Genomic DNA, 15,315 nt, shown 5'->3' on the forward strand with positions numbered 1-15,315 from the left:
CTGCAAGGGAGCCAAAGCAGAAAGAAGTTGACGCAAATCGAGTTTATCGATAAACAGCCGCTAGTCTGGATTTGGTTGCCCTGACAACCGGTCACATGCACGCTAGTCCTAGAAGGGCAAAATTGAAGCTGCCACCAGTTGGTTGCCCTCTATTCTAGTGTGTATCGAGTAGATAACTGCCCTGCAAGGTTCTGAGATGATGTAGAAGTATCAATCATCTGTAGCTATGTGGAGGTGGTCTAGACTTTTCCCCTTGACATCATGGTGGTATTACGTTGACAGAACCACTGGCTGCCTCCAAGGGAGTAACGCAAGGCCTCGACCCTGCAAAGTCCGCTCCGCTCCGCGTCTCCATATCGCCAAACCGCCAATTTTGACAGTTCTGGTCGACCCACCGTCTAACCATCGGACTACTTCATTTTCGAATATCATCCAATAATTGTTGAGTCCCACTCGCTGTTGACAGACAAAGGTACGATGCCTCCTCGCGGTGCTCGCAAAGCAGCATCCAGCGCTGTCGCCGTCTCGCCACCGCGCTCTCCGGAAGACCAAAAACGCAAGCTTATCCGCGAAGATCGCGAACCAACCTCCCCACTTCGTCGGTCCAAGCGCGTTAAGACAGCTGGAGCTTCTGCTGCTTCACTGTCTACGATTCCGATTAACTTGGAAACTGGCAGTGAGGTCAAAACTGCGAGTCCAGGGACTTCGAGAAACAACAAAGCTCGTCTAGGCAAGGCAGCCGCCTCCGCCGCCGCCGCCGTCGCAGTTAAGCAGGAAGTGGAGGAAGAGACTGAGACAAGGGTCACTGTGAAGGCACCAACAGAAGACAACGTCAATTCAGTGAAGGAGGAAGAGGCTGAGGAGAAGGTATCGAACACGGCCAAGGTCTCCAGGCAGCAGAAAACAAAAGAAGCCGAGATGGTGCCCTTGAGAGCTCGGACCCAGGGATTGCGCATGCTTGTCGGCGCGCATGTCAGCGCAGCCAAAGGTGCGTCGACTTGGCTTCCAGTTTATCTTATGAATTGTAATCCTGGTACTAATAATTGGTACAGGCGTTTTCAACTCGGTGAACAACAGCATGCACATAGGGTTAGTCCCATAGAGTCTCCTTCTTGTTGGCCATCGACTAACGAGACGTCAGAGGAAACGCATTTGCTCTCTTCCTCAAGTCGCAAAGGAAATGGGACAACCCACCCCTTCAGGATGACCATCGAGATCAATTTCGCGCCATGTGTAAAGAGCACAAGTATGATGCAGCAAAGTGAGCACCCCTACGCCAATCTGTCATCTGCCCCCAACTTACCTCAAATCCAGACACATCCTTCCGCACGGCTCTTATCTTGTGAACCTGGCCCAAGAAGACAAAGCCAAAGCCAAGCAAGCCTACGACTCCTTCCTCGACGATCTCCGTCGGTGCGAAGCTCTGGGCATCCAACTATACAACTTCCAGTAAGCCAGCCAGCTCTGCGTACCCTCTGCACACATGACCTCTACAACACGAACACTGATGATGTGCGAACAGTCCCGGCTCTGCCAACTCTACCCCACACGCCAGTGCTATCACCCGACTAGCCTCCGCTCTCACCTCCGCCCTCCGCGCCACCACGACCGTGATCCCGGTCCTCGAAACCATGTGTGGCCACGGCAGCACGATCGGTGGTTGCCTATCGGAATTCAAGGATCTGCTCGCCCAAATCCCTGCTGACTTGCACCCGCGAATTGGCATCTGCATCGACACCTGTCACAGTTTCGCGGCGGGCTACGACCTTGTCAGCCCCACCGGCTTCGCGGCCTTTATGCAGGAATTCGAGGACTTGATCGGCATCCAACATCTCCGGGCCCTCCATCTTAACGACTCGAAAGCGCCCCGCGGTAGTAAACGGGATCTGCACGCGAACATTGGGACGGGATTCCTGGGTCTACGTGCATTTCATAATGTTATGAATGAGAAGCGATTCGAGGGGGTGCCCATGATCCTGGAGACGCCGATCGACCGGCCAGAAGCCAAAACTGCAACGAAGGATGAGGGCGAGGAGGATGGGGAGGCTGGGCAGGCGAAGGGCAAGAAGAAGGCCCCGAAGAAACCAGCCGGTGCTGCGGGGAAGCTGGTCGCCGATCCCAGTGTCTGGGCGAAGGAGATTGCGCTTCTCGAGTCTTTGATCGGCATGGATCCGCAGGGAGAGGAGTTCCGAGCTTTGGAAGCGAGATTGGCGGACGAGGGGAAGGAGATGCGGGAGAAGCAGATGGAGCAGTATATGCGGAAGCTGGAGGCGGACGAGAAGAAGGCAGCCAAGGGATCGGGCGCGAAGAAGGGACAGAAGACGCTGATGGAGATGATGAATGGGGCGGGGAAGAAGAAAGGGAAGACGGTGAAGACGAAGAAGGATGAGGAGAGCGATGATGATGAAGGGTGTCAATCTCATTCGGAGGACTAGTTTTGAATGAGTTGTTCGACCTCAGATGAGGTACTATGGAAGTATCAGTTTGTCCGAGTGGACAACAGCCCTATAAACTGTGCGGGCTCATACCTCATTGTGTTTCCACTGCAGACAACCTGGGTATGATATATAGTACTTAGATGTACAGTACTCCGTACATTATAGCCCAACATCCCCGATCAACAACCCGACGAAAGTTTATAGCCTATCCAGAGTAAACAATCAACTTGGAGCTAACTTTCCACTGCTAAAGCTGATTGCCCGAAATAGCATCAACCACCGACCTTGACCAACTCGAGCCTTAGCGCCGGCAACGCAGCAACTTAGCATCACCGCATCACCGCATTTCCCCAGCCACCCGCAATAAACAAGGCCAGGAAGTAAAAACAGCATGGCTGGGGAACACTTAGTCTACTTGTCCAGGCACTGATTGACTCCCTCACTCAATGGTCACTCAAGGCTGGCTGGCTGCTGTGTGTGGACAACCTTAACTTATAAGTTGTCCCACAAACATGCCAGCCCTCCCCCATTCTACTTTCTCCATCTTCCTCTCCTCCCTTGGAATCCCAAACCCATACATACATACCATCAATATAAGTTATCTTCCGGGTGACTTGACACCCCATCCACATAGATACATTCCTGAGGACCCAAAATCTAGATCCGTCCTCCACAGATCGTGCGCACAGATCGAGAAACACCTACCTACCTACCTACCTACACATCGGATCTACGTCCACCGATCCCATGAGACATTGCAACCGCAACCCCAATTAACCACCCCATCCACAACAACTTGGAACCTCAGCTCCCCAGAGCTCACCATCCAACCACCAACAACCACCAAACCCAACCACAACTCCACCAACAACGGGCAATAATGCAAGAAAACATCGCCATCGCGGTGATCATCATCGTCCTGTTCATCATCCTCGCCATCGCGGGCTACGGCATCCACACGATGAGGAACCGCGTTACGCACCCGAAACGGCCTATCGATGAGGAGAGCGGGGAGGAAGGCGGGGGTGGGTGATTCTTCCACCCACCCCCCCCCCCCCCCCTCCTCACTAACTTCGGTTGATGGGTTTTTCTCTCGGTTGATGTTATCGCGCGCTCGCTGGAAAAGGTGTTTCTTGGAGTCGAGTCGAGTTGTTCGTGAATCTTCTGTGGTATATTTATGCACCTGCTGGATTGGGGCTTGGTTATTTGTGTTGTTTTGAATGTGGTTATGACTTATGATATGATGCAATGGATGATGGGATTATGGTTGACTCTACGACGGGGGAGGGATTAGCTGGAAGGCTTGAGGGGCTTGAGGAGGTGGAAGGTGTCCGTCTATAAGAGAGAGGGATTGTTACTCGGTTTTCCATGGATTTTGCTTGGGTTTCTTTCGAGGGCTTAGGAAGGGTGGACTGGTTTCGACCCTAGGTGTTCTGGTTTGGGGGATTTTTTATATATTACCGAGTATGTTTTGAGCATGTGTGTTGACGTATCGAGTGGGAGGATAAGGGTATATTGCGTACAAATTGAACTACCCGATAATCACAGGATGCTTCAGGTTTCTATCATGTACCCCAGTCGTAGCAGAAGTCGTCATCGGATTGCCTACTTGATCGAGAGCCTGCGTACAAAGTACAATCAACCCCATCGATCATCCGAGAATCTTCAGTCCGCCCTTGGTCTTTCCATGCTTCTTGACTCCATCATGCTTGACCTTGCCCCCACCAGCACTGCCCCCACCCGAGCCGCCTCCACCCCCGTGCTTCTTCCCATTCTTGTTGTTGGACACGGGCCGGACCTCGGTGGTGGCCCGCCGGAGCAGAACCGGATGCGAGCCGATGTACTTGCCTTGCATTTCTCGCGCCGCCTTGAAATAGTCGTCGCCGTCGCTGAAGCTGACAAACCCGTAGCCCTTGCTCTTCTGCGTGCGCTTGTCGCGGATCACCCGCGCCTTCTGCACCGACGTGTACTTGGCGAACGCCTTCAGCAGGGAATCGTCCGTAACCTCGCCCGCCAAGTTTCCCACGAACAGACGGAAGTGCGCCGGATCCCACTCCAAGAGTGTCGAGTCGGTCCAGTTCTGTCCACCACCGGAGCGGACAACTGTCTTTGGCGCGGGCTCGGACACCCCCACGATCGGCGCCGGCGTGTTGGCACCGGTGGCGGCGCCGGATGGCGTGTTCGCGCCGGATGCAGGCCCAGCCCCGATTCCCTGGTTGGCATCTCGGCGTCCAGGGACCTTGCCGGGGGCCGGGAGTTCCTCTTTATTCGCGTAGGCGCTCTGCCATTGCGCAATCTGCGCTTCCGTCTCCGGATCCATGCCGGAGTCATTGCGGCCACCGTAGCCCCTTCCGGCGGCGGGCTGGAAGGGGTTCTGGATCCGTGGCACAGACGGGCCATACGAGGTGCCGTCATTGTACTGGGCCGGGGCGCCGTAGTAGGTCGGGGCGCTCTGGTACGATGCTTGTGCTTGTTGTTGTTGTGGTGGGTAGTAATTACCGTAGCCGGTCGTGGTTGGTGTTGCATAGCCGCTGGTTGAGGTAGGTGGAGCGGACACCACAGGACTGCTGGTACGGTAGGGTTGAGTTGAGGCTACTGAGCGCGGTGCGAAGGCAGTGGCGGCGCCGTAGCCCGGTCGCGACGGCCCGTGACTACCATACCCGCTGCTTGCACCGGGCGGCGCATACGAGGGCGCAGCCGAGTATGCGGGTTGTTGGTAGGTGGCAGGCGAAGCAGTGCTCGCTGGTGGTGGCGGACGCGCAGGGAGCGACGAAGGTGCTTGCCTAAGACCTGGAGGTGGCGGAAAGGACATGATGAACGGAGAATTCGGTACAAGGGAGAAACGGTGGATAGTGTGATGCGCTGTTCAGCAACTAGCAACAGACACGTACCTTCAGGGCCTGACTGACGTCGCAGTCAATACGCCAGACGTCACGCCTGAAAAAGGTCCCGAATCCCGGTGCGGAAGATGTGTGACTGGAAGGTGAAAGGCCGTATGCCGTATCTCAAGCCAGACCACACAGCCTGGAAGATTGGGTATATAGTTGATGATAGACGCTAATAGAGCTTGCTTGGGGGTTGCAGTATTGATTGGGATCGCGAGACGGTGATCAGGAAGAGGAGAATGGTATGGAAATCTGGTTTTGTCAGTGAGGATAGTGTGAGTGGATGGGCTGGCAGATGGTTCTACATGCCTGAAGCAACAGACACAGCCGGCAAGAGAAAAAGTGCGCTGGCGACTGCAAAAGCCTGCCGTAAAGTGCAAACAGACCATTGCACCCTGCTGCCGCAGAGGCTGCGGCTACACGTGACCTGCTACCGATGCATGCAGATAGCGAACGCATCGTTGCTGAATCCTTGAATCTGATTGTTCTGGTCCAAGCTAGCCTAGCCTCCTCCATCGAGAGAGTAAGCGCTCTTCGACACTGGTATGTAGGCTTGACAACGAATGACTCGAATACGTAGCGACCTAACGTATCAGCGGGGAGTTTCCTCTTTGGAAACCAAGTCAGTCCGGTCTATACGAGGATGAGCTATACGAGGGACAACCTGCTACCGCCTTAGTGCCTTGAAGTAACAACCTGCTTATTGCCTGGTAGTGAGGTGAATGCTACTACACGCATACTCCGTCCTTGCGAGCTGCATGATATCGAAATTCAGGAACCCCCGCGGGCGAGTCGAGTCAATGATTTGGCTGGCCCCGATCTTCTTACTCAGCGCAGGCTAGCCACACTGCGTGGTGGTGGTCCTGAACCCCCAACCGATTATGATTGATTCGAGTGATTGAACCCATGTGATGCAACTTGACCCCCACCCTAAACCTGACTGGGAAATGCAGTTGCCGACCACAGACTACTCAAGTTACTATCTTTGAGCAAAGACTCCAAGTGCAGACCATACTGAATTGACTAGCACGGAGAAAAGAACCCCCATCGGCTTCGTTGAGCTTTAGACTAATTAGCAGATGCGGGATGATCAGAGTCCCCGGAAATGGAGTAGATTTCTCCGGCGGGAATTGTTCTGATCGGCTTCAAGCCTAGAGGGAGGGATGGATTATCCGCTCTGATAATCCGGTCTATTTGGCGGCAAGCTACGGAGTAGGTTCGTTACCATTGATGACGATGGCCAATCATCCCGGTCTCACCTCTTGGGAGAATGAATATGATGAAGGGAGATTGAGTGGTTAAGTGGTTGTCGGGTCTCGTATGGATCATGAATGAGTACTCCGTACACTCACACACATACTTCTTACTTGAGCATATGGGTGAACCGATGAGAGTGGGGGGCAGAAAGAGTGGGAATTGACTTGGAAGGCGGTCCCAATTTATCCGTTCCCGAACGAGCTTCACCGAAAGCGCTACTCTGGGACAAATTCCTTTTTCAGGGCCGATGTAGGCCGGATTCTAGCGGATTTTCTGCAGTGCCGCTGCCGGTTGCTGTGCCCCTCCATTGCCCCGCCATCAGAGCAGGGAGAGAAAGAGAGAGAGAGAGCATCATCATTATCACAACAGCTGCCACCATGGAAACTATGGTATCTATGAATACTGCCATCTCACACTGATTAAATGATTGGATACGTAGAGCCATTTGAATAGAGTCCAATTCAATACTGAGCAATTGCAATGTAGTCTAATTTCTGTTACTCTTTTATCATGATCAATTCATATATCTGATCTGTAGGTAGTTACCAAATTACCAAAAGGAGCTGGCCGGTCTCACCGGAGGACTCTGCTCCCTCCCTCTGCCTAGTGGTGTTCTCCTCCCCTCTTTGCTTCCTCCCCTTCTAGTCTATCCATAATCGATTATTGCCCCGCTCAACCCAACTCAACCTCCCGTCCCACCCATGACGGAAGAGCTGCTCCGTAAGCCCCGTCCACATTGCGTGAATCCTGCTCTGACATCTTCCAATGCTTTCCTTCTTACGGTCCCTCGCTTGCCCCGTTCCCATCTTCCCCTTCTTGGTCCCTCTTCCTTCTCTCCTCATATATCCTCCGTCACTCCCACTCTCTTCTTAACTACCTCATCTCTTTTGCTTCTCTTCTCCAAAAAAAACCATACCTAATTTTCTCCTCCCCTCCCACCCCCCACAATTTCATCATGGCCGACCAAGCTGTGTAAGTAACTCTACCACTCCTCTGTCTTGATGCTTCATCATCATCATCATCATCATCATTACCATCATCCATGCATTGCATTCCTTCATGCATGCATTGGTCGATCCTCTTTCACCATGCGGCTACCATCTTGGAGCGTACACTAGCCTCGAGATGACTTTCGGGTCATTGTCATGAACTCGAATTGCCCTTCGTCTGTGAATTATCACGATGAGGAGGCCGCAGGTCCAGAGGGTCGCATTGATCCCGAAGTTCTCAAACAACGGGATCAATCCCCTCGTTCGTCATTTTCTTTTCTATCTACCCACCTATTGACATAGAACCTGGCGACTGACTTCAGCGCCCGCCTCGCCGGCATCAATGTCGGCGCTCCGGCGCGTTCTTTGCCTAGTGCTGATTTCGGTCTCATCGGTCTGGCCGTTATGGGTCAGAACCTGATCCTTAACGCTGCTGACCACGGCTTCACCGTCTGCGCCTACAACCGTACCACCTCCAAGGTTGACCGCTTCTTGGAGAACGAGGCTAAGGGTAAGTTTCATATCGGCATCATATTCCAAGCAAAATCAACTCATCATGGCGTACAAACAGGCAAGCCCATCGTTGGTGCCCATTCCGTCGAGGAGTTCTGCGCCAAGCTCAAGCGTCCCCGTCGTATCATGCTCCTGGTTATGGCCGGAAAGCCCGTTGACCAGTTCATTGAGTCTCTTCTGCCCCACCTTGAGGAGGGTGATATCATCATCGATGGTGGTAACTCCCACTTCCCCGACAGCAACCGCCGCACCAAGTACCTGGCCGAGAAGGGCATCCGCTTCGTCGGCAGCGGTGTCTCCGGTGGTGAGGAGGGTGCCCGTTACGGTCCCTCCCTGATGCCCGGTGGTAACGAGGAGGCTTGGCCCTACATCAAGGATGTCTTCCAGAGCATCGCCGCCAAGAGCGACGGTGAGGCCTGCTGCGACTGGGTCGGTGACGAGGGCGCTGGTCACTTCGTCAAGATGGTCCACAACGGTATTGAGTATGGTGACATGCAGCTCATTTGCGAGGTAAGTCATTCAGCCTGCAGGAATCAAGGATCGGAATGTCACGTACAGATGCTAATTATACTATTTATCGCAAGGCTTACGATATCCTCAAGCGCGGTCTTGGTCTTAAGGGCAAGGAGATTGCCGATGTTTTCGCCGAGTGGAACAAGGGCGTCTTGGACTCCTTCCTGATTGAGATCACCCGTGACATTCTCTACTACAACGATGAGGATGGAACTCCCCTCGTCGAGAAGATCCTTGACAAGGCTGGTCAGAAGGGCACCGGCAAGTGGACTGCCGTCAACGCTCTTGACCTTGGCATGCCCGTCACCCTGATCGGTGAGGCCGTCTTCTCTCGTTGCTTGTCTGCTATCAAGGACGAGCGTATCCGTGCCAGCGGCCTCCTCCAGGGCCCTACCCCCGAGTTCGATGGTGACAAGCAGGCTTTCATCAAGGACCTCGAGCAGGCCCTGTATGCTTCCAAGATCATCTCCTACGCCCAGGGCTTCATGCTCATCCAGGAGGTAAGACTCTTCCCGCATCCAGTCCGATATGCAGTTTCTGACGTGAACCTAAATAGGCTGCTCGTGAGTACGGCTGGAAGTTGAACAAGCCCTCCATTGCCCTCATGTGGCGTGGTGGCTGCATCATCCGTTCCGTCTTCCTTAAGGACATCACCAACGCTTACCGCAACAACCCCGACCTTGAGAACCTGCTCTTCGACGACTTCTTCAACAAGGCCATCCACAACGCCCAGCAGGGCTGGAGAAACGTCGTTAGCAAGGGTGCTCTCTGGGGTATCCCCACTCCTGCTTTCAGCACTGCCCTCAGCTTCTTCGACGGCTACCGCACCCGGGACCTCCCCGCCAACCTGCTGCAGGCTCAGCGTGATTACTTCGGTGCCCACACTTTCCGCATCAAGCCCGAGCACGCCAGCGAGACCTACCCCGAGGGTAAGGACATCCACGTCAACTGGACCGGCCGTGGTGGCAACGTCTCTGCGTCGACCTACATTGTTTAAATCAAACACGCGATGTAATACGCTGGACGTGAAGCCTCGCACGGGTCTAGCAGGGGACAGTTGGACTGAGCTCAGGGAGTCCGCGTTATGCGCTTCCTGAGTGAAGGAATGACATGATGAAAACAAGAAGCCGAACAGGAAGTATACCTAATTCTGCTTCATAGTACTATGTATCTAGATGCTTACTGTTACGTTTAAAAACGTATGGAATGAAATGATCCCTTTTCTTTTCTTTTACAGTTGTGGTGTGACTGTGAAACAAGTAGCTTTTGCTTTGAATCATGCAAGCAAGCACAATGTGGGCTTCTACTAAACACTCGTAAATAGTGTAGTCATGATGGCATGAGAACTCATACATCCATTGGTGCTGCAACGGAAGTCTTGCTCCGCCCTGAGCTAATCCCGATTGGGTCGGCCAAACGTCGCCGCTCTCCGACCTCTTTCTGCATCTTCCATCTTCCTGGAACCTTCCTCAGTATCTTATTTCAATCCCCTACATGTGCGGCGTTCTAGGCGCTCAACTCCCTCTTCCTCTCATTCCAATCGGTTGAAGTCGGGTGGGTATCATTTTGTATGGACATTGCCGTCTTAGCATTTCCTTGTCTTGTCGTTCTTTTGTCCGACTTTGTTTCAACTGCGGTTCCCGCACCGTCCCACTTCAGCCTGTTCCGCGCCCAAGTTCCATCGTCATTGTTAGTAACGACCGTGGTTTCAGCATTTCCCAGCATTGCCTAACAATAGTCTGATTGCCGGGCTGACCTAGTTTGTCCTTCTAACAGGTGTCTCCGTTCCTCTCCTCTTGATTAGGTTCTACCTCAATCTCGCCTCGGTCGACATAGTCCCCGATAGTGGACCCTTGCTGGACTTGGTGCTGTCGCTGGTGGGACAGTCTCATTCGAACCCTCCATCTTTAGCAGAGGCAGGCTTATGGCAGACAACAAACGTCCAAGTGTGGGAGCGAGAGCATCTGCGCAAGGACCGACCGCAGGAGCCACAAGCCAGGGAGCGACAGGCGCCATGGTCCCTTTGGAAGTGGCATTGAGCGGCGCCATTGGCGCACGGTAAAGCTCCCTGTTCTTCTCGGGCTTGTATAGCCTGGTGTTGATGTGCATTTGGTTGCCCATGAGCGGCTTCCGATGCCTGCTGCTGGCTAAGTGCTATTCGTCCGTATGCTGATACCATCATCATCTCCTAGTGTCCGCATCAGCACAGCCCCGGTCGCGTCGACGATTGAGGGTACCCTCTTTACTGCTGACCCTATCACGAATCTAGTCGCCATTGACACCGCCGATGGAAAGCAGTCCCAGACCGGCGACTACCGGATCATCCCGATTTCGCGTATACAATCCGTCCAGATCCTCTCCCTCGCCCCGTCTGCCACCGCCTCCGACGGACCGTCCTTCGCTGACGCAGTACCACCCCTCCACGCTCTCGACATACGTTCCTTGAAGAACCGGGAGGCCAATGCTATCGCTAAAGCGCACGAAGGCGAGGCTCGTCGTGGCAAGGGCGTGACTCGGGAGGCGCAGGACATCTTCGACGCCTTCAGTCGGACCATGCCGGCGAGATGGGATGGGGCCAAGATCATTGTGGCGGATGCAGTTTCCATTGCGGCTCCATACCGCGTGGACGACTGTCGGCCTCTGGTGGCTGGTGACACGGCTGCCCTTGCCCGAGTACGCAAGGTGGTGAGTCATTTAGCCATTCGTGGATCTTGCGCAAACAGTGGTGGTCTGACATGAATCGTACAGCTCGAAATGGAACGCAAGAAGATCGAATTGCGCAATGCCAGCGCCACCATCGGTATGGGTCACCTCCCCCGTCTTGGCCGCCAGAGATCTCAGCATTCATCTAACACATCGACTGCAGGGCCTGGCGCTGCTGGACAGAGAAAGGGCGGTTGAACCGTTCCCGTTCTATCGCGGAGTTGATTACCTCTTCGACGGCTAGTTTTGTTTTATATGGCACTGTCATCAAAGCGAGTTTCAAGTGGATTAGATGCCCCGTCCGCATGGATCAGCGGGATGAGAAGAGCATTGGGGAAGAGAGTGATCGACCCCTTGAAGTTGAACTATACATGGGGAGTGTGGGTCTCGGGCTTTAGAAGAGTCGCAAGAAAAACCACGTGGGCTGGGGATGACGGACTGATAACATCTTGGTGAGCTGGGTATAAAGAATTCTCTGGATGCATTGGGGTGTGGTGGGTAGGATTGACTGCATTCACGTCTTGCAGATCTGCCGGCTATACACTTTGGGGAGGGCGAGTGGGAATGACGGTCTGCCCCCCAGCTAATGTATGTGTGTCTGAAGATATAGTACCGGGTACTCTGATAGGAGGGCAACAATGCTATGTCTTTCTCGATGCCCTGTAGCTTGATAAGTAGCCTAACATCTGTCCCCTTTTACCTGAACGTGGCATGTGTTGTAGACAATGAGATACTCCCCGGGATACTTTTCTCCGTTCATCCACCTTCAGTTTCTCAAGCGCCGTATGTCCCACGTGCAGCACAAGCGACTTCCGCCCATCATCGCATGGTTACAATCCTCCGGATCGTCCAGTGTGTGTGCGCCCTGTCACGAACCCTTCAAGCGCAACTGACCATGTGAGCGGCTCCGATGATCTGCAGGAGAGCACGCTACCACCCCCTCCCTCCCATCGTAGTATGTACTCGGTAAGGTGCCTTGAGAACGTAAAAGTGGAACTGGATTAGATAATGTGAGATCTGCCGGTTTTATCACAACCCATGATTGGCATTCGTGGAAGAGCTTCAGATCATGCCTATAGAGGAAGCGGTAAGTTGCCACTGGCCCACATTTACGTTCTGAAGGCACCCGGGCATAGTAGTATCAGTAACACGAACACCAGCCTCCGATCACGCCTTCTTGTAGGACTGTGCCTGTGCCTCGCGAATTAATCGTTGAACCGAACTACCAGTACTTTAGGTCCCCGGGTTCCTGGGGTAAAATGCGGTAGGGTGTGTGTCGGGTTATTTCTTCTTGATCGCCTTGGCTCGATTAGGTATTGATGTACGGATTGGATCGGACGTGTCGAATACTTTATTGTAGGATGGCTTTCTTTTTTTTGGATTGTGCATGGGACTATTCATGCAAAGCGATAGCTGGTGGACCTACGGAGTACATCTACCTTACAGAGTACTGGGGGATAGAAAAGTGAGAGGTTGAGGATATGAGTATCTATGTAGGTAGTCAGGTCGGTAAGGGTTGTTGAGATGCCTGAGCGTTGTGGTGTGCCGTGCGGGGAGGGAGGGGGGGAAGGGACGGAGATGATTGACTGACTGACTGACTGACTATCACTTGTCGGACCCTGCGCAGAAGGTGATCGATTATCCTTAAGTCGTCAATAAGGAGTAACTTATTGGTAGGACGAGCTAGCTAGCTAGCTACCTAGTGACTCTGATGTCCCTATGGCCCCCTCAACGCGGGCTAGGCCACATGGACGAGGCTATCTATCTCTGTATAGTACACTGTAGTGTTATACTGGATGGATGCTCAACTTATTCGAGGATATGCATAATGGATGGGCATGGCAGGTGACCGACTCACTTCATCTTACAGTAACTAACTTACCTGGGGTTTGGGTGATGGGCAGATACGAGGATTCTCTCCGCATCCGTTGGTTAATTCTCCTCATTAATCATTGACCAGGGAGAGGGGAGAGGGGAAGGGGGGGGGGGGCAATAAGCTACTGTTTATGGTTCGTTAGTGTCGAAATGGTTTCCCGCTTTGTCTTCTTGTCATTATGACGATATGGTCATCTTTTAGCCTTTAGCCCTATGGGGTGTGGCGAGAGAGTGACTCGAGTTGTACTGTGACAGTGCTGTACTGGAAGTGTAGAGAGTGAAAGAGAGAGAGAGAGAGAGAGAGAGAGAAAGAAAGATAAGAAATTCGAGAAGAGCGATCTAGCCTCGGTTGGTTTGTTGTGTTTGAGGGGACTGAGGGGGAACTATGATCTCAGCCCGAGGATGGGATTCGTTCATCTGTTCATCATATCTGATCACTGTGGGTGTATGGTTCCAGAAGATCAGTGATTCTCGTATCACATCATAGCTACTCAGTACTACCGGTAGTCATGGGTGGATAGATAGATGCAGTGGGTATAGTTTTTCAAGCCTCAGTCCATCTGTGCCTGAACTCTGTTCCCTCTCCGAAGGTAAAGTCTGAAGAGAGAAATTCTGATTGTCGGGTCAATCCGAATCCCTCCTCATTTTCCATACAGTCAGCCATCGTCCGACCACCCAATGACCATCCATGAAAGGCGCGTGGTCAAAGTTGGTCCCGCCGACGCTGGCCGATTTCTCAATAATTGCTGGTTCAGATGCCAAGCAGTCAGTCAAGTCAAGTCGGTGTGTGTGTGTGAGAGAGTGAGATGTGGATGTGAATCTCTCGAAGTAACAGTAAAACTGCACCCCCAGGCACGGATGCCGGGTGGAATAGCCTGCCAGATAGGCGATTGCTGCCTGATTGATGGATGCATACACTACAGAGTACGATGGTCAATTATAAGGTCATGATTAGCTGACTCTTACTCTTGATGCATGAAGTCCGACAATGATTATAGTCATGAAGAGACCCTCAAGTTAACTGAGTTAGCTTCCCCCTCACGAACCTTGAATTCTCAAGGTACCGACCACGACCATCACCACCAATTGACCAGCATTTGGGTCAACTAAATGCCCCTGGGCTTTTCTGTCGCTCCTCTCCTTCCCCCGGATCGTCCGGAAGGGTAAAGCCCAAAGATGCAAAATTTAATCTCGGAGCGTCGGAGCAATCACTGAGGTCCAGTACCCAGTAGTTGTGAGTGGCTTGTCGGTTTGTTCCCCGCTCTTCCAGCCTTGGGAAAGAATCGAATGACCTGCGACTTGCCCTGATGGCTCATGCCCAGCAACTAGTCTAAGGCAGACAGGGGGGGGCCAAGTGGCACAGCAAAAGTGGAGGGAGGGAGGAGACAATTCTTGTGATCCACAGACACTAATGTAGGGAAAAAGGGAAGAAGGAAAGGAAATAATGATCGTTTGAAGCGAAGAGATTTGAACCCTGAGCAGCAGCCCGTCCTTTAGTTTATCCTCCAGTCAGTCAGTCGGTTTGTCGGTTGGCAAAGGCAGAGTCATCCATGATCCCATTCGGCACGGATGTTTGAGGGTCAGGCACTCCGTCTTCAATCCAGAGAGCTGAAGTCTTTCTGTTTGTTCTGCTCCTTCTTCTTCTATTTCTTCTTCTTGCTCCGCTTCTCCTTCCTATCGGTTGTGTGATTTCCAATTCCCTGAAAGTGGCCTGTAATTTGAGACAAGTCAGGTGTTGTGGAACCAGTCTAGTGGTTGAAGGGGTGGTGGATTGTTGTCATCATGATTATTAACTTTGGTCGTGCTCGTATTCTTTTTGGGTTGGGTTGCTGGATGGTCTGGGGATTAATGACGTTCTGGTGGCTAAGTTACCTACTTACCTACTACTAACTATTGAGCTCAGGGGATGGAAAGAAAGGAAAGAAGGGAGGGAGGGAGGGAGGGAGGACAATCAAGTCACTCCCTCAATCAGCCGCCCTCATTCAATCCCTTCGATCAGTCAATCAAGCAAGCTATCGATCGCATCGCATCACCTCGCCTCTCTTTATCAGAGTAGACCTGTTGTACTCATACTTGTAGTCAAGGTAGTAACTTAGTAGCACGACCCTGAATTCCTTCCAAACCATAACAATCTTGTCCCCC

General features: G+C 52.7%; 4 protein-coding genes across 4 annotated transcripts; 3 read left to right on the top strand and 1 right to left on the bottom strand.

Moving 5' to 3' along the window:
- Positions 1–236: 236 nt before the first annotated feature.
- Positions 237–2,622, top strand: BO95DRAFT_411462 (DNA-(apurinic or apyrimidinic site) lyase APN1). Its single transcript, XM_025584210.1, has 5 exons — positions 237–988; positions 1,053–1,089; positions 1,142–1,261; positions 1,315–1,449; positions 1,523–2,622. Exons 1-5 carry the CDS (start codon positions 478–480, stop codon positions 2,433–2,435), a joined length of 1,716 nt encoding a protein of 571 aa, XP_025443421.1. The 5' UTR covers positions 237–477; the 3' UTR covers positions 2,436–2,622.
- A 1,150-nt stretch (positions 2,623–3,772) lies between these two features.
- BO95DRAFT_441842 (RNP domain protein) lies at positions 3,773–5,612 on the bottom strand. Its single transcript, XM_025586279.1, has one exon. It carries the CDS (start codon positions 5,248–5,250, stop codon positions 4,090–4,092), a length of 1,161 nt encoding a protein of 386 aa, XP_025443422.1. The 5' UTR covers positions 5,251–5,612; the 3' UTR covers positions 3,773–4,089.
- Positions 5,613–7,256: 1,644 nt separating this feature from the next.
- BO95DRAFT_472801 (NADP(+)-dependent, decarboxylating phosphogluconate dehydrogenase) lies at positions 7,257–9,734 on the top strand. The gene is made up of 5 exons (XM_025589680.1): positions 7,257–7,552; positions 7,893–8,080; positions 8,141–8,592; positions 8,667–9,095; positions 9,152–9,734. The coding sequence occupies exons 1-5, from the start codon at positions 7,536–7,538 to the stop codon at positions 9,590–9,592; spliced, it is 1,527 nt and encodes a 508-aa protein (XP_025443423.1). The 5' UTR covers positions 7,257–7,535; the 3' UTR covers positions 9,593–9,734.
- A 325-nt stretch (positions 9,735–10,059) lies between these two features.
- Positions 10,060–11,958, top strand: BO95DRAFT_472802 (anticodon-binding domain-containing protein). Its single transcript, XM_025589681.1, has 5 exons — positions 10,060–10,284; positions 10,372–10,653; positions 10,788–11,280; positions 11,344–11,395; positions 11,462–11,958. Exons 2-5 carry the CDS (start codon positions 10,520–10,522, stop codon positions 11,494–11,496), a joined length of 714 nt encoding a protein of 237 aa, XP_025443424.1. The 5' UTR covers positions 10,060–10,284; positions 10,372–10,519; the 3' UTR covers positions 11,497–11,958.
- Positions 11,959–15,315: the final 3,357 nt, after the last annotated feature.

Source organism: Aspergillus brunneoviolaceus (genome assembly GCF_003184695.1).
Source record: "Aspergillus brunneoviolaceus CBS 621.78 unplaced genomic scaffold BO95scaffold_25, whole genome shotgun sequence".
Classification (NCBI taxonomy): domain Eukaryota; kingdom Fungi; phylum Ascomycota; class Eurotiomycetes; order Eurotiales; family Aspergillaceae; genus Aspergillus; species Aspergillus brunneoviolaceus.

Bases quoted from the DNA above. Each gene is read 5' to 3' on its own strand.
- BO95DRAFT_411462 (XM_025584210.1), top strand. From the start codon at position 478: ATGCCTCCTCGCGGTGCTCGCAAAGCAGCATCCAGCGCTGTCGCCGTC. The intron at 1,090-1,141 runs GTTAGTCCCATA...ACGAGACGTCAG, and splicing joins AACAACAGCATGCACATAGG to AGGAAACGCATTTGCTCTCT. The intron at 1,450-1,522 runs GTAAGCCAGCCA...ATGTGCGAACAG, and splicing joins ATCCAACTATACAACTTCCA to TCCCGGCTCTGCCAACTCTA.
- BO95DRAFT_441842 (XM_025586279.1), bottom strand. From the start codon at position 5,250: ATGTCCTTTCCGCCACCTCCAGGTCTTAGGCAAGCACCTTCGTCGCTC.
- BO95DRAFT_472801 (XM_025589680.1), top strand. The intron at 8,081-8,140 runs GTAAGTTTCATA...GCGTACAAACAG, and splicing joins CTTGGAGAACGAGGCTAAGG to GCAAGCCCATCGTTGGTGCC. The intron at 9,096-9,151 runs GTAAGACTCTTC...GAACCTAAATAG, and splicing joins GCTTCATGCTCATCCAGGAG to GCTGCTCGTGAGTACGGCTG.
- BO95DRAFT_472802 (XM_025589681.1), top strand. From the start codon at position 10,520: ATGGCAGACAACAAACGTCCAAGTGTGGGAGCGAGAGCATCTGCGCAA. The intron at 10,654-10,787 runs GTAAAGCTCCCT...ATCATCTCCTAG, and splicing joins AGCGGCGCCATTGGCGCACG to TGTCCGCATCAGCACAGCCC. The intron at 11,396-11,461 runs GTATGGGTCACC...CATCGACTGCAG, and splicing joins CAATGCCAGCGCCACCATCG to GGCCTGGCGCTGCTGGACAG.